General features: G+C 39.8%; 1 protein-coding gene across 3 annotated transcripts in view; it reads left to right on the top strand.

The window, feature by feature from the left end:
- Positions 1–18,587, top strand: part of CNTN4 (contactin 4) — an 813,748-nt gene that overhangs the window by 680,505 nt on the left and 114,656 nt on the right. For all 3 annotated transcript variants that reach the window (XM_032458061.1, XM_032458059.1, XM_032458060.1), the window contains one exon: positions 13,005–13,155. In XM_032458061.1, the coding sequence (XP_032313952.1) occupies positions 13,005–13,155 (151 nt within the window). The remainder of the gene's footprint in view (positions 1–13,004; positions 13,156–18,587) is intronic.

The raw sequence follows: 18,587 nt of genomic DNA, 5'->3' as shown, positions 1-18,587 counted from the left end.
TAGTTCTTAGAGAGAGCATAGTAGAAAGATTATAAAGAAGACAAAAGCAGCCCACACAAGGAGCTGATTCCAGAAATCCTGGTAATTTGCCCAGTTTCAGAGTCCTGACTTCCCTTCTGCAAAGCACTCTTTTGCTGCCCAGCATGGAACTCTTCCATGTTTAAGGAGGTGCTCCTCAACTGAATGTACTTCCACCCCGTGCAAAGTCAAAAAGGAAGGAAAACCTTACACCGTTGTTCTTCTCACCAAGTTCTTTACATGAACCAGCATCCCATCAAAGACAAGACTTTGTGAGAGTTCATGGGGCTGCAGTCTTTTTCACAGCAGCCTGGGAGAATTCTGTGCCCCTGGAATAATCATCTGCTTGGCTTGATCTACTCTAAGGATGACCTTTTTGGAAGCCTCAACACACGTACCTCCCACCCTATAAATGTTGAGAACAGTAATTCCAACTTCCTCCAGGACAAATGCCATGGTCCCACCCTGGCCAGGTAGTTAATGGGTAGTTGGAACTGACTCTTGGAGCACAGTTCACCACTCTATAGATTGCTTAAGGTTTTCTGCAGAGAGAAGTGTCTACTCTATTAAATGTTGTGTCAGCTAGTTAGAAGAACAGCTAAAATGGAGGCTGTGTGGCCTCAGGAATGAATCACATGGTCCTAAAACCCTCTAGGTGAATACTCACCAATTTATAAGTCTGGGGACCTCATTATCATTTTAAAAGATTTTGTAGTTCCCTTTGTTAAAAGAAGAAAACTTGATAGTAACAGATGACTGAAAATCATGGGATGCAACCACGGGATAAAGACAGAGGATGACTGAAGTCCCAAAAGCAGAGCCTGAAGTGAGAAAGGCTATTAAATGATTTTTATCTAGAGCACTACCCACAGCTGAACATAACAGAGTCTGTATGAGAAGTGTATATGTGTACCCGTCCGAATGTGTGTGTGTGTGTGTGTATACATGTTGTTTGTGTTCCAGGATCCTCTCCAGGTCCTCCCCCTCCCCACTACCCAGAGTTCAAGGCCTGAGAGGTGGGAATCACTTCTCCAACTCTTACATTCAGAGGTTTATTTAAAATCATTTCCAAATGGATCTAATTCCAAATGAATTCTGAGTCCTTTCTTGAGTCCCTTGAGATCAGCACGCTAGAGCAGGGAAAATAAGATGAAAACGTTTGAGAAGCTACTTAACCCCCTGATCTCTGTTGAATAGAACAATAAGGCATGTCAGTAAGTGATACAGGCCAAATAAGTGGTAAAAATAGTAAGTCTTCTCAGAAATTCAGGAAAGGGAGCTCGTCTAATGGACTGGACTAATCAGCTGAGCCCTGAAAAATGCTTTATATTTGTACAGACAGAGAGAAAGGACCAGGAAGCTTGCAGATCAGAGTGAACGGGCCTGAAGGAAGATTCAGAGTTTTAAAACATCTGGATAGTTTCTCGCTTACAGAGAATCCTGAGTGTTTTTTCAAAATTTTTGATTCACACACATAAATCATTTAGGCAAAGTTTAGACTTGAAAAAAAAAAGATGGAAAAATAAGGGCTAATTTTAGAGGATCTTCATCAACAAGCTTAGATGTTTCCTCTTTAATATCCCATTTTTCTGCCTCCCCCCCCAAAATCACGCTAGCACATTCCAAGTGAATTGAAGGGCGGTAAAGTTTGAATGGGTTGATCCCTAGAGTCCATTGTAAGTGAATGAAAGGGACACTTGACTATGTGAGAATACATGTAAATTAATATTGGTTACCTTAGGTAAGCTCTAATATGACTGTATTCCACTAGTCATGTTGTTTCTTGCAGAATGGCAATAGTTTGACTCTAGTGGATCAAATAACTGATTGGTTATTACCTAGGTTGGAATCCTAGGGAGGCTGAATTCAACATAGAAACAAAGATGAAAACAAGTCCTTCAGGATGAGGAAGAAAAAAAATTGTGCTGGTTCCAGCTCTCAGTCAAATGATCAGCTTCCTCCAATGCTTAAGAGGAGAATCCTTTCCATGCTGGGTACCAGCCCGAAAGTCATGAATAAGAGATGGTCAGGAAGCATCTGTTTAATAGGCTTTCCCTTGGTCTTGTTTTATGTGTTCTGTCTAGGTATTTAATGTATATGTAACGTATCTATATTTAATGGACTGAAACTGCTGAATAATTAACCTGGGTGCTGGGTGATTTACTCACTGGATAGGAGAATGCCATAGAGAGCCTTTTACCTTGAGGTCAGTGTATTAGAGTAGGTCTGGTTAGGAGTATTTCGAATAGAAATGTCCTTGTTTGTGATTGGCCTCTTACAATTGATAGTTTATTATTCCTCAAGGCAGCTGTTCCCAGACTTTTTCTCCTGTATTAAGCTACGTCATGGATGAGGTTTACTTGTGTGGCATACGCCTCTGGTGCTGCGTGATTCCCTGTGATACCATCATCCTGCCCCTCTCCCCACTCACGAAGGTGTGTTGGAATTGTAGTGAGTAGAGTCTTATAATCACGGGGAAACTCGAATCTTCCATTAAAAAAAATAATGAAGAAAACTAAGTTAGGCATTTTATTGATTAAAGGATAACTTTTCTAATGAACTATTTCTATTCATGTTTAATGTTTGTGTCCACTTACATAGGTGATCCTGTTGGTGATGGGGGCTGCTGACTGAATTGCCAAACTTGGCCTTTTCTGTGATGCTCCGTACAGAATACTTATGTCATTCTGTACATATCGTAGAGGATGACTGAACTCCCAAAAGCAGAGGCAGGGGTTCGGGTACCTGTGAGTCCCTGGGGGAGTGTCCTTTGGGACAAACCTGAAAGCAAAAGCAGCTGAACAGGGACGTGGTCTCAGGTGAAGTCTAGCCTGTGTCACATCTGCATCCTGGAGGCAGGATGTCTGGAGCATAAACTGCATCTCAAAGTTACTACCACCTGAGGCAAGGAGGCTGGCCTTGTAAAAATCTCTGTATTATTCATTGGGTTGCCCCTTAGGAGGTGGTGGCGGTGGCAGGCGGATGGGGCAGAACCTCCCAGTTTCCCAGAGACGGGGGCAGCTGGAGGTGGTAAGCAGCCAGTGCTCACAGCAGCTGGGGTCAGAAAAAGAATCTGTGTAGGGTACCAACAGCACTCCCTACGGAGGATGAGTGGTTGTGATGGACCATGATGCTTGGTTACTTCGCCCAGTTCACCTGGGTCATAACAGGCCATGACTCAGAGTATCTTTGATTTTTTTTTTCTTATACAGGGAGTATCATTTCATTTATTTATTTGAGTATCTTTGACTTTGAAATGGGATGAATGATCCCTATGAGCAAGTGGATGTCTTCCCAGTGGTCTCGAATACGGCCCGACTTTGCCAGGACTACATAAGGGAGAGAAGTAGCTTTGTCCTGAGGAATTTCTGTCCGGTGGTTCAGTACCATGGGGATCCTCCTGGCCTGTGTGGTGGAGGACGTCAGACTCTGGCAGGACACTCTGATGCCATTAAGGAACTGATGGGCCAATTAAAGTGAGGTGCAGGCTTGAGCAATTATCTGGTTGATTTGGCATTTGTCCAAATGATGGGCTTGCAAATTAGAAAAACATTAAGGCTAAACTAAAAGTTGTTTCACGGGGACTTTCGCAAGTGCTCATCTGCGTCTGAGTCTGATTTCTCAGCTGCCTCGTTGAGCCAGATTACAAAATAATCAAATGTGCTGAGTGTGATCAGCATCCAAGGAGAGGGCGAGAGCCTCTCCTGCCCAGCTGTAGTCATCTAGGCAGGAGCTTGACTTAACTCATCGTGAAGAGGGAAAGCTATGCACTTGGATCTCAAACTCAAATTTCATATTTTTCACAAGTCACTAAACATTCATTTATCAGTAGAATGTGCTTTTCCTCACTATCAAAAAACTAAAAGAGATCACATGTGAAAACTTGTTGCAAACCTAAAAGTGTTTGTAGCAATATAATAGTCTTTTGTTTTGGGGGCTTTTTTTGGTTTTTTTTTTTTTGTTTTTTTGCTATTTTTAACTAGTATACATACCAAAAGCCTGTAATGTAGACAGCCACAAAATCACCAGTAAATCCATTTCCTTGGTTCTCAAATTTTGCTGCCAATTACAGTCACCTAGGGAGCTTTTCAATAACCTGATACCATACGATCCTCCATAGCAACTAACGCATCACTAGGCCTAGGACCCTGGGACCCTTCAGTCCTTAAAGCCACCCAGGTGTGATTCTAATGAACAGTACAGGTTGGGAACTACTGTTCCAACTGATCAGATCAGAAGGCAGTTAAGTTTTCCTGTGGTAAGTTTGGGAGTTTGAGATTATAAAAATAGATTTAAAAAAGACACAAGTTTCTTCTGTATAGCACAGGGAAGTGTATTCAATATCTTGTGGTGACCTTTAATGAAAAAGAATATGAATACGAATATATGTGTGTATATGCATGACTGGGACATTGTGCTGTACATCAGAAACTGACACATTATAGCTGACTGTACTTAAATTTGAAAAAGAATGGAGAAGCATGTTATTCTCCAAAAAAAAAAAAAAAAATCCTGTGGTATTGATTCTCAAACGTTGCCATGCGTCAGAATCACTTGGAGGACTTGTTAAATAAAACACAGATTGCTGAGCTCTACTTCCAGAATTTCTGACGTAGAAGTTCTGGGCTGGGACCTGAGGATTTGCATTTCTGATGAGCTCCCAGGTGATGCTGACACTGCTGGTCCCACACCCAACTTTGAAAACCACTAGGCTAAAATAGGAAAGCTACCCTAAACAGAGTTTTTCTTTGTCTGTTTTTTTAAGTTGAATATAGTCTATCAAGCAAAGCTTCTGATTTGGGTCAGGATTCTGAATCCGAAGTTCTTCTGCCAAAAAGAAATATCGGACTTTCTATAAAACAGATAAACAAGGAGCCACTGGATAGCACAGGGAACTGTATCAGTTTCTTATAATAACATATAATGGAAAAGAATCTGAAAGGAAAATTTATATGTATGTATATGTATAAATGAATCACTTTGCTGTACAACTGAAACTAATGTAAATCAACTACACTCAACTAAAAAATTTAAAAAACAAAAAGAGAAGAGAAATATCGGGCATCAGAGATTCCAACCATGTCTGAAAGGCCCCTTTTGCCAAGATAGTGTGTTAGGATTCAGCCAACAGAGTGACTTAGGCTGCCATGGGAGAATTGAACTAAGATGTACTTGGCGTGGCTCCGGTGGCTTAAAGCCAATAGAAGGGGCTTGTTAAAAATCTGAAAGATAAATATTATAATGATTCCTTATGTCATTTGCCCTAAAGAAATGCCTTCAGCAAGTCAGAGTTTAAAATGTAACTCAAGAATGCAGTCCAAGACATCACTGAGTATTAATACCATGTACTGTCGGCCTTCTGTATCTGTAAGTTCCATGGCGTTGGATTCAACCCACCATGGATTCAGAACCCGTGGATACTGAGGGCTGACCATACTATCCCACCACTAAAATCTCTGAGTCTTCTGTAAAACTGCTCTGAAGGCAGCATCCTTCCGAGGGCCAAAGACCTTTACATAAAGGAACTTCCAATAAATTCTTAAAATTAGAATCAGGAAGAAAGTTTGTCTTCTAAAAAATTATATAGTTCTCTTTTGGTTTTTGTTTTTGTTTTTGTTTTTGTTTTGTTCTTTATCAGTCAGAAAGAAATAGAGTTTTTTCCTTCTGCCCACCAGGCTAACCTGACTACTTTGGCTTCCAGAAGCTCACTTTATTGTACTAAGTGTAGTAAGATTGTTTTCTATCCTCCCTTTGACTTCAGCCATATTTTAAATGTATTTATTACTTTATGTCTTTTACCATTATCCACTGCAAGTCTCTTTGAATTAGTGAATATATAAATAAATGAAATAAAGTAATAATTTTTTTTCTCTCCACCACTTTCTGGCAAAAAATCGATTCTGTTTTGGTAGCCTGACCCAGGGAGTGTTAGAATTGGTGTTCAAAAAAGACTTAGCAGCGAATTTCAAACTTTAATGCATATACGCATTACTTGGGAATCTTGCTAAATTCAGATTCTAGTTTCAAGTCTGGGGTGGGGTCTAAGATTCTGCCTTTATAATAAGCTCCCAGGTGATCACCAATGCATGTGCTCTGGGGAGCACAGTTTTAGTGGCAAAAACTATAAAAATTTAAATTCTCAGGTCCCCTCTCATGGTGGATGGAGTTGAGGAGTGTGTATAGTTAATAAGGTCCCCCAAGTGAGTCTTATGACCAGTTAAATTTAGATGCCATTGATCAAGAATCTGCTTTATAAAACCTTTTGTTCCCCAGTTTTAAGTCGTCCCAGCAGAATAGCTTCCTGTCTTGTAAAAGCAACTAAGAGTTGGAGGGAGGAGTAACGACTTTTTGGTTCATCCAGTCTACTTCCAATTAATCCTTGTTTCCAATTATGAACCCAGTGTTGACAGAAGCTTCGTTAATCATGTGGGACAATTTCTACCAGAAATAGAGCGTTTGTACCAACAACGTTCCAGCTGTATTTTTTCCCCCCAAACACGAGCTGACACTGGCTCTTCTAGGCTCCTGAAGAAATTCGTTTGTACTTAGTGTGAGTCAGGTTGCTCTTAATAAAACCTTTTGAATGTGTTTGAAAATAAGCATAGCACAAAGGCAAAAACAAGTCCTTCAGTTAAGTGCCTTATTGGAGGAACAGGACAAGCATGAGACCAGTCACTGCTGGACCACTTCTGCATCTCTCGTCCACCCTGTGGTATGTTGCTCTTGAACCTGCATGTCTAGGGCAGGGCCCTTAAAACTGCTGTGATACTGTAACTCACAAAGCATCAGGAAGCAGATTCTTTGAACAGAATGAACCAGTCAAAGGAACTGGAAGGGCGTTGATGACACTGGGTTGGCTGTCTGGGAGTCCCCAGCGAGGAGAGAGGAGACAGTCCTGTTGCTTCAGAGAGAGGCCCAAATCTGGGCACAGCTGAACTCCCAGAGCCCACTTGCCCTGTCACCTGTTACCTTCCCCTAAGTATGTGTTTTTGGGAAGTGGGGAAAGAATATTACATGCGGGAGCTAGTGCATATTGGCAGGAGCTGGGTCAGTGTATCCTTCTCAGTTCAGCTTTCAGTGACTTCCTGTTGGTAGCCTGAAGTCAGCCCTGATGGGAATATTTGCACCACAGAAATTGGCAAATACGAAAAACCAAGTTCTTCGGCGTTCTCTTCTGCTTACAGAGCCAGTCGTTAAACATCTGCCATCACCCCAGTTCGCATGGTCAGCAGTGCAGGCAGTCAGCACTGTGAATCTACCAGTTATGGAGGGCTGACTGTATGCACTGTGCTCCACTAGCATTGAGGGAGCACCTGCCAATTTCAGTATCTTCGGGGGTCCTGGAGCCAATCTCCCCATGGACACCGGATGCCAAGGGCCGACTGTATGAACAGCCAGATTGTTTCTTGGGTGGTTCTGCTTTATTTGGCTGAGGTCCAAGTCTAGAGAGGATGGAGTGTCTTGTACACAGACCAGAAAGTTCAAGAAGCCATTTATACCCCCACCTGGAGAAAAGAAAGGGCTGTGGTATCCAGGCAAAGCATCATGAGAAGGAAACTTCCTGTTCTGAACTAAACTCCCGAGTTCTCTCCCAAAACAGGTGTCAATTCAACAAATATTGACTGAACATCTACTTTGTGCCGAGCACTGTGCTAGGTCCAAGGGATGTTCAAATCCATAATGCATCGTCGCTGCCTTCAGGAAACTGATGATCTAATAAATCGCTAGGAACCAGTGCTACCATTTCTTAACCAGTAGAATTCCAGAAGTCTCACAGTCTCTCTTAATTCAACAAGTATTTCTATCTCATAAGAAAGTTATTCATAATCAGATACGGCATTGCAATACTGTATGTACACTGTTTAACCGAGGACACAAATTTGTGTGAGTGTTTAGAACCTTATGCCAAGTATGATGAAATATCACTAACTTGGCCTGATACAGGAAGGTCAGAGTGATTACAGATATTTAAAAATGCACACTGTCTTATCTTTATACAGATGGGATAGCTCAAGGGAGGTTAACAAGGGCTTAGCAGCTGAAAGCTTTTAAAACATAAGAATGATTTTCAGCCAACACGTTAATTATTGTGCAAGAAGCCATGTTTCAAAATGGCTTTTAAAGTCTTTTTCTTTGGATAAGAAAGATTTCACCCATATCTACACAATTAATGTTTGGCTTTTCAAACCTTTATAAAGAAAAAAGGGCTGAGTCTGATCCTACTTGTTGGCAGAGAAAGTGTCAAGACATCTTGAAACGGCTCCTGTGCTTACAAGTGTTTGTCAGTTATCACAGTGCCCGAAATGCCAACATTAAAGATGTATTTCCCAGCCACACGAGGATGGATGAGATACTACTACGCAGAAATAGGACAGAACTCATTGCTGGTACTCAAAACTACCTGGGTGAATCTCAAGAGTATTTGATGACTGAAAAAAGAAATCTTATGTGAAATAAGACCATAATGTATGAGTATGTATGTGTGTATGTACATATGTTTGTGTGTGTGTATACAGTGTATATATACACATACATTATGTATATAATATATATATGACATTCTCAAAATGACCAAACTGAAGAGATGGAGAACAGATTAGTGGTTTCTAGGCATAGGAAGGACAGGCAGGAGGGGCCAGGTGTGGCTGTAGAGGGGTAGCATGGGGGAGATCTTTATGGTGATGGAAGTGTTCTGTATCTTGATTTCAGTGGTAGTTACAAAAGTTGAAGCAGTTGGTGAAATAACATAGAACGCTCCACACTGTGGCGAAGATCAGTTTCCCTGTGTGGATACTGCACTTTGCTCACATAAGATGTAACCGTGGTGGGGAGCTGAGGAAAGAGACACAGGGCCTCTCTGTATCATCTCTGCAACTTTCCGTGAATCTATAATTATTTCAAAATAAAAAGGGTTTTTTTATTGTTGTTTTTTTTTCAAACAGAAATATATTTTCTTGTCTCCAAGAGGGTTTTCAGCTTAAAATTCTCTAAAAATGGTGGCAGTAGTGGAGTTAGCGGGAATAGCAGAGAGGAGGAGCAGGTATAAGGTTCTTGCTCTGGGAAGATACTGATGTACAATATGTGTATTTCATTTAATCTTCAAAACTACCTTGTGACTGTCAGTACGATTAGTTCTGTTCTGTAATAACTTACCCAGGAGAGCAGGAGCCCATCAGGAAGGGCCATCGTGTTAGGAGGAACCTTGGGGAAACAGAGTGTTCAGTGAATTAGATCAAAACCAGCAGAGCAGAGTATCAGAATGGTTCTGATACTAGAATAGAAAAATCTCACTTTATAATTTGTTGAGAGTCTCTTTGTGAATACCATCCCTACTCCGAGAGGCTGATTTTTAATCAGCCATTCTGAAGCGGTGGACCTAGAAAGAAGAGTATTTTCCCTGCCGCCAGCCTTCTAGGTACCTGCCCAGCAAGCCAGGAGAAGTTTGGGGTTTCAAAATCTGATCCCAGCGACATCTCCTCAGTGGTGGAAATCCTTGAATGAATGCATTTGCTCTAGGTTTATTTTTATGGAGTGATGAGGTAATAGTTAAAGATAATAGATAAAGGTTAAAAATAATATGAATTTTGGAACTTCTGAAAGGGCCAGCCTTAATCCATCACCTGGCTTTGTTCCCAGGGGTGTTTCTACAGACTCTGATAGAACAGGCACATGTAATTGCCCTCTCCTCTTCAATGACAGAGTAAAATATCACACCCATACATCTCCCAAGTGGGACTGCACTGCACATCTCGTTAAGGACTTAGCATTCTCTTGAAAAATGATACTACGGCACAACTTCAGTTTTCAAGGGTTCTGTCGGCCACTTAAAAATCCCCTTGACACGTGACCAAGAGTCATTTAATTAAGTCAAAGCAAACAGCTGAGAATTGCATAGACGGCTTCTCCCAGCCAGGTACTTGTCCTAGATAATGTAATGTTAATGTATTAAAAATCATTGATAAATAATAAAAAGTTGCATTTCCCACAGGAAGGCAGTCCTGTAGTGTGACTTAAACCAAGACTGGGAGAGCAGTGCCCTCTAGTAGTCCATGTAAGAAACATTGTCCTCTAAGTGCATGAGATTTAGCAAATGAGGATCTGCCAGGATTGGTGCTACTCTCAGACTCAAATGAGTTATTTGACAGTTGGTTTTATCTTTTCTGAGCTATTAGGAACTCACTGAAGTTTCACCTTCAATGTGCACTAATTTTTTTGCAGTACCTGCAAAGATTGGATTCTAGCAGTGCCCTTTTAGGACCTTACCAACAACTTTTAAAGCCTGATTCTCTAGAAATGTCAAATTGAACAGCCTCCTTTTGTTTTTCCTTCAGACCTCTCCTTGGGTTTGGGAATCAGAATAAATATAGGACACAGACACCAAAAAAAGCATCATCCCACAAGCATTAGGGTATCACAGGTGTGAAAGATGGTTACAAAATGGCAGAATGTTAAGAAACCCATTAATGGGTCTAGTATGCAAAAACAAATGAAAGTCTGACAGTTTTCCCCTAGAAAGCACTGCAGTTTATGGTGGCAACTGATAGATTCCCAGAGTTAGCTAACACTAGAAGTAAATTAAGCAAATTGAGTAAACAAAGAGAAAAAATTTAAATTTATGATTCCATTTTTATTAGTGAAAAACATGCCTAGAGATAAGGCAGTGTTATCTCTATGATATCCAAAAGATAACATGCACAACCTACAGTACAAATGCTTTGGAAACTGGAATGTGCATTTTCTGCCTTCTGTGTGGCTCCTATCTTCCTATTTCAAATCCCATAAAAGCAATATACAGTTTTTTGAGAAATACACCCATGTGTTGTGCACAGTTTGATTTATGTAAACTCATTTCAAATGCAATTGCAGAATTCCTCCTGAACAGATGAAAAATGTCTGCCTAAAGTGATAAAAATATGTGTGTAAAAAGATGAAGTTTTAAGAAGGGATTTTTTTATATGTTAGAGATTTGTAACTATTTCACAAAATACCTTTAAAAAAAAACTTCTGGGGACTTGATTTTTTTTTTTTTTTACATTAACCTGTCAGTTCAGGTGTTAACCCAAGATGGGAATGAGTGTATTCTGCTACAAGAATCTTCTTGTATTGCAGATTAGCATGTGTGGGAGTGATAAATGGAGAAGTGATGTCAATGTAACAGATGCTGGCTTTGTCCATGTGTTTTACTAGTTCCAGCAACCAAACACAAAGCCCACTAACACAGGTCAACACAGCTACCCAAGGCAGAAGGCATACCGACCATGACTCCCAATCAGCCCCGTACTTTTCTTCTTGGCTCACTTTGGCCGCGTACTCTAACGTGGCGGTGTTCAGAGTGTGGTTCTCGTCAGTCTTTCTGTAGCTTGCGCTTGCTTTATAGGTTACCAATCTCAACTCTTTCTTCTTGCCTCTTCCAGCTTCCTTAATTCATTGAGCTGTCTTCATACACGCACTCACACACACACACACTGAAGTCCTGTATTGTGTGTAGTATTTGTCTATTAGGAATTTAAGCTGTCATTCTAATTATGCCAGCATATTTACTAGAATGATTATTGTTTTTGTCAGTATTCCTGTTACATAATATTGAGTAGGTCTGTCCTGACCTTATCTTTTTCCAGAACCCTATAATTTTTATTATGTGATTTTGCAGATCATACAAGGAATACATTTATCTCATTATAGCAAAAACATTTGTACTTGAACTCTACTTATTATCTGCAGTTATCATTATGGAATTACTCTCTGAGTTATAGAACCACCCCTCATGAATAAGGTACACAGATTGAGGTATCAATTGCCCAGAGTAAAACCAGCCTCAGGTGTATATTGCATCATCCCATTAAAAAGTAACCTTCTCATCTTTCTTTCTTTCTAGACCATGGAAATATTTCCACAACAAAAGCACTTAATACAGATTTAACTTGCTTCCTTTGAAGCCTGTTGTTTTTTTTTTAATCAATTTAAAAATTACCACCATTCTCTGTACTCACATACATGCATACTCACTCCCTGTCCTCCTTTAAGTAATTTATGGTTATTATTTAAATTTCACATTCAACATGATAGGAAACCTTAAATTCCATCAAGTCAAACTGCAGTGAGTCTGAGATTTAAAATATGGGAAAATTAAGATTCTAGGAGATGAAGCCCTTCTCACAACAGATCCTAAAATATGTTAATTCAATTTATGCAGAAGAAAATGGAGATTTTTTCCAGAAGGCATCTTTTATATTTCTGTTAGGACACAGATGTATATCTTTTGTTTTAGGAAAGAAATAATTATTTAATGTTATTTCCACACAACTACACATTTGGTGTCAACATGAATGAATTTTCTGGAACACTGGTAGTGAGCACGGATTAGAGTTTTCTGAGAGCAAGTCACAGTGTCTCCCACAAGAGGCAAGCATTGCACTAGGCAGTAGTAGTGGGAAGCTGCACAAAGTCACTGTTTTTTAAGGAGAAGCTCACATAGGGCAATAATACAGACATTTCAGCACGTCCTCTGACATAGACATGCACACAGTGCTGAGTCAGCGCAGAGACGGTAGCTATCAAAGAATGGATGCTTTAACCTACAAAATCAGAAAAATGCCTTATGAGCTTTTTTTGGTTTTGTCTTTCCCTTTTGCTTCCCTGAAATTTTTAAATATTTGTTCATTTGAACGTGGAATGCTTTTTTAAAGAATCCCTCAGTAGGGTGATGAAATGTTCTGTGTCTTGATCTTCATGTTGGAGTATACCAGATTCATCAACTGTCCTGCTTACAACTGGTACATCTTACTGTATACCAGTGATGCTTCAACTCTTCATCAACCCATCGCAGTTTCTAGGGCTACTGCCTTTACTTTGGAAAAAAATTTAATTTCCTCCCTTTGATGCTCAAGACAGCAGTAAGCGCATTACAGAAAGAAAAAACCTACAGAGAATGATCTAGTGGGGTTTTTCTTCCATAATAATCAACTCTTTTCTTTATTCTCTTCCAGCTGTGGGTCCGGATTTTTCAAGAACCCTCTTAAAAAGGGTAACTCTTGTCAAAGTGGGAGGTGAAGTTGTCATTGAGTGTAAGCCAAAAGCTTCTCCGAAACCTGTCTACACCTGGAAGAAAGGAAGGGACATATTAAGAGAAAATGAAAGGTATTATCTTGAACTATTTTTAATATTTGATTAGCCTATAATAATTTATTGGTCTGTGATTAATAGTTCTAGAGGAAGGAATTTACGATCTGCTCTTCATGGACTGAATGTTAATCAGAGAACTGAAGCTTTGGAAGAGGGTGGTAAATAAGGTGGTCTTTATACTCTCTCTTGATGTTAAGATTCTAGAAAGTCCTCCCTGCCTGAATTGATCACATGATCTCTGTTGAAGACTTTCATAGCTGCCCAAAGATGAGCAGCTGGAGTATCTTCTTTTATTTTAGCCAAAGATTTATTTGTAGATTTGCCCACTTTTCTCCATCCTACCTCCTTTTTGCATAAACATTCAATTCTTCTTTGTTATGACAACCCCTCCAATATTTGGCAGTGGCTGGTATATCTCGTTCGTCTCTCCTTTTCTAAAGCTAAATATCTCTAATTCCAAAACTCGTTCTCAAATAACATAGCTTTTATTTTTTCAATCATGTCTTTTTGAAGCAAAGTTTCAAGAAGAAACTTGTTTTGAAAAGTTTTTTTTTTTTTCTTTCTGAGGTCTAAACTCTTCACCTGTGTATTTCCTGTTATACGTGAATTATATTTAGAATGCATGTTGTTTATACAGTGTGGGGTTTCAGGTCATATTGTGACAAATGGTGAGTATCTCTGAAGACCTCTTCTTGGCTGTCACCTCTGTAAAATATCCCCACCCCTTCCTGTAATCTACTCAGTCTGTTGGAAAATGGTAATTATGCGTGAGTCTATGTCAGCCATAAGATGACATTTACCAGCTGTATACGTAATGATTTTAATTGATGCTAAAGGTCAAGTACTCAAGGTTGCAATGGGGAAGCCTGTTAAAACGTGTATGTATCTGCTTTACACCTGTACACCTTTGGATTTACACATGCAAAGTAGATCACCTCACTGATGTTGCTGTCCTTAAATGATTTTGCAAACAAACCTGATATAGTTTATAGATGGTGTAGTCACACATTAAATTCATAATATACATCTCTTTCTGACTTCCGTTTATCAAGAAAGCAGTATAGTTTACTCATTATTGGCATAGCTTGGAACTAAACCTAGAACTTGAGAGCCTCGTTTCTTATTTTGCCGTCTTAAACATCAGGTTCCTTTCCTGTTTGACCTCAGTATTTCCCCCAATATGGTATGTAAGATTACTTTTAGCAGTTAGGCATTTACTTTGATGTCTACTAAAACTTAATTGAAATATAACTAGTATGTACCGCATGTATTGCTTAGATTAGGCTACATTTAAAAAGTTTTAATATAACAATGATACAAAGAAAAAGTATTTTAAAAATTGTATGGATAATAGGCAGACCTGTCAAAAACCATGAATGAATGAAGTTTGAGTAACATGGGAAATCAGTCCAGAAGAGGCTAAACTTTGTCCCTGTCACAAGTAACCTGCAGGGTCTTAAAACAAGAGGCAATTTCTCATCCTGACTGTGTGCCCATCAGGGGTCTGCTGGGAGGCAGCTTGGCTTTGCTGCCCTGTAAAGCCACGACTGGTAGAACAGCCCTCTCTGGAACATTAGAACTGCAGAAGGAAAAGAGGGTGGCTATATATGTATGATGTCCTTAAAGCATCTGCCCGGAAGTGAAACACTTCATTTTCACATGTTTAATTGGCCAAGTCACATGGCTCTGCCCAAGTTCAACAACCCAGCAGGGAAATATAATCTTACAATATGCCTAGAAGAAAAGGAACAACCTACCGTTTTGAACAATGTTGGTAACTGCTTATCACTGCTATAACTTAACCGTGGTACATGTTGGTTAAATTACCTTTGGGAAAATGGTATATTGATATCAAGAATTCTATTTACTAAGTGGGTTTTAGAGACTCTTTCCACTACTTATCACCAAGCTATCTCACTCCAGTTTTTATCTTCTGATTTGATTGATAGGGCTCAAATATTGCTTCCACATTTCTATGGCACTTAAAGATACCTTTAAACCAAAGAGACTTCCCATCATTACTCAAGTCTTGGTATTTATCCCCTCACCTCCAGTGTCACCAGGCATGGCCCCAAACTCTCAGTGTTAGCACTTTTTCTCCACATTCGTGCTGTATTCTCACAGTTCTGCTTCTCCCTTCTCCTTCGCTTACAGTGTGTTAACAGATAGATTGATTTTCATTATGTAAATTAATCCAAAAGCTGGCCAAAAATAATTTAAAGGTGAATGGTGGAGACTTCCGCGTGTGGCAGATCCAAGGGCGACACCTGCCACTCTATTCGATTATCACCAAATGGAGATGCAGGTCGAAGTGCCTCCCACCTTCTCATTTTTCAAGAGAAACTAGAAATGTGGACTTTTATTTGGACTATCTTAAATTTTAAAATTTTATTTATTTCCCCAATAATCAAAGAATTCTGCCATTTTCTCTTTTTTTCCTGATGATGGAGAAACATAATAAAGTGGATAATTGAACAAGAACAATTATATGTAGAATTAATGAGTGAAAAAGTTTAGAATTCTTATTTTAAGAAAAGACTGACATTGTTAGACCTGTAACACAAAATGCAAAAATCTTTGACTGTGTCCAGTGTTGAGTAGTAGTTTCTGATACACCGGCTGGTTAGCCCTAATTCTCTTTTGAGATGTGGAATCTTAAGCATCAAAAGGCAAATCTTCAACATTCCAATAAAAGATTATTAATCTCAAGTACAAAATACTGATAGAAACACAGTTTCAATGGGACAAATCTTTATGATCAGGTATCACTTTTTACAAATACTCTCCGTAGACTCTCTGTTTTGACAGACTTTGCCTAATGCTACCTTTTAAGTGATATTTAATTTCAAATGTAACTGACCAACTGCCTACAAATGAGTTTACAAAAAATATATATATATAAGAAACAACACTTTAAAATATTTAAATGTTTACCTTATTTAATCATACGGCGATATTGTAGTTATCTTGGTAGGTTAGGAATCAAAAATACTGGTTTAATGTTAACAAACGAAAAAAATTTTTAAATATGTTTGTATGTGCTTATTTTGGTTTCTCCAGGCTTTAGAAATTGAAATCACATTTACACTGGCCTTATCTATATTAAACCAGCCGACTAAATGAAAGATTTAATCTTCACTCTTTATAGCTTTGTTATTGTGTACGCAGCATGTCCATATACATAAATCATTTCTCGTTTTCTCATATATTTATCCAGCAATCAGAGTGTAGGCAACGTCAGACATTTAAAATAGGGATGACTTGTCACAAAGGTCCACGTACTTTAGTTCTCAGGGGAGGCCTCTAGTCACCGCCAAAGCAGGAGAATCATTTGGATTAATTGAGCAATTAAGCCTATTAACTGAATAAAGTTGATAATTTTGTTTACTTTTGGTTTCTAAACAGAAGGCACTTGAGGCAGATGAGGCTGAAGTTGATCTGTTTCAAACAAAAACATCAAAGTACAGAAATAGTAGAATCATTAATAAAAACCTAGGCTCCCAGTATGGTAAGGAGTCACAAAACCAACTTAGATGGACCCTTCTGGTGGTAAGCGGCAGACACCCAACTAGAAGCTGGCTTCAGTACGACAGGGAGCTCATGGCTCCACGTTTGAGAAGGGCAGGGATGGACTGTGACTTGAGGTGGGACAGGGCCCCCAGAGTGCCATCACGACAGGCTCGCTCTCTTCATCCCTCGCCAGGGCCTTCCTCTGCGGTGGCTCCATTTTCTGATAGGCTCTCTCCTCTCTCGGTGGTAGGGTGGCTGCCAGAAGCCCCTCTGCTTCCCCTCTTTTCTAACTTCTCACAACAATTCCAGAATAGATGCTCATGGAATTGAATAAATCTGCCATGGTCAGTGCTCTTCCCTGCACTGGTCACGTGCAAGGGGGATGTGCTACGCCGATTAGGACATGGTCATGTGCTTACCCCAAGAGGCACATGGAGAAGCCCCGCATCAAACGTCATGGCCTGAGAAAGCACAGGGATTTCCCCAAAGAAATGAGGGTCCCTGCAACCAGAAGAAGAGTAAAAGGATTCTGGGCCGGGAGCAGTGTCCAGTTCCTACTACCATCATGGTGCCCAGCTTCCACTGCAGGGCAGGGACTCCCCACAATGCCTGGACCCTCATCCTCCCCTGGTTACGTCTAAGACAGGGACCTGATTGTTAGATTATTTCTCATAACGTATATACTTATAATTTCCACCCATTGTTTTTGGCTTTGCTTTCTGAAGTTTTACTAAAAAATCTCATTCTTCACCACCACCCGTCTTCCCTCTATATACTGGCGAGTTACTCTCAAGTCTTCCTTCAGTACTTCTCCAAGCCCAAATGTCCCTGACAGTCTTCATATGACATGACGTGGACTCCTGTCACTGTCCCCATCATTTCTTTCAGTGTCTTTCTGAAAGCCAGAATTTAATTTGCCATTCAGAATTAAAACAGTATTAATAAGGGAATAAATAACTTCATCTCTCTAGCAAAGGATGATAATTATTATGATATGTCCCTAGAGAGGAACGGTTGTCTTTAATTTTCTTCTGTTGGTAAGGCAGGAGAGTGTGCATCACAGAAAGACCACTCCCTCCCAATGGTTATTTTTAAAAATTAACGTAATACTTAAAGGGGTAAACCTAGTTGTTTGGAAAATTCACTTAGACAAAACACTTTACTTCTCATTAAAGCAGAAGTGAGTGAAATGTTACCCGAGCTAAAATTGTGTAAATAAAGTGTTCTTATTCTTACTCATGCTTGAGAATATCTCACCTTCCTTTTAGACATTAGGCTAGTGCATTATGTTAAGTAATGGACAATAACTGAGTACAGATTTCCAAAAAGAATTCCATGCATGTCACAGGCATGGTTTCAGAACAAACTGGCCAACTCCAATTTCGATCGATGAACAGAACATTCATTGGGCGCTTGCCACATTGCTCAGCCCTCTGCTTGGCGCTGGGGATAGACAGACAGGAGAGACATAAACCCAGCTCTCAAAATGCTTATAGATCCGTGCAAGGGGCCCAGCAGCAAAATAACAATGTAAGGTTTTCAATAATCCTAGGGCACATGTTATAAAGGTGATAGACTTAGAAGGAACATTGAAAAATGTCGGCCAACAGTGCATTGTGGGAGCCTTGAATTTTATGTGTGTGGAGTTTACACTTTATCTGGAAGACCCCAGAGAGAACTGAAGGATTTTACGCAAGGGAATGCGCATTCATATGCGTGCTGCAGGGTTGCTCTGCCTGCACCGTGGAGGAGGGAAAAGATTAGGGAGGCGGAGAGACCAGTTGCAGGCAGGAGCCCAGGACGGAAATCAAAAGGCCTTCAATGATGTCAGTCTCCTGCGAGTAAAGGAGGGGAGACATAGATGGGCTTTTAAAGAGTCGAATTTAAAAGACTTAATGATGTGTTAAGTTGAAAGACTTTTAAAAGAAGGATAAAAA

The sequence above is a fragment of the Camelus ferus genome, chromosome 17 (genome assembly GCF_009834535.1).
Source record: "Camelus ferus isolate YT-003-E chromosome 17, BCGSAC_Cfer_1.0, whole genome shotgun sequence".
Taxonomy (NCBI): domain Eukaryota; kingdom Metazoa; phylum Chordata; class Mammalia; order Artiodactyla; family Camelidae; genus Camelus; species Camelus ferus.
The sequence above is the reverse complement of the archived record's forward strand: the minus strand, read 5'-3'. Positions and strand labels throughout refer to the sequence as shown.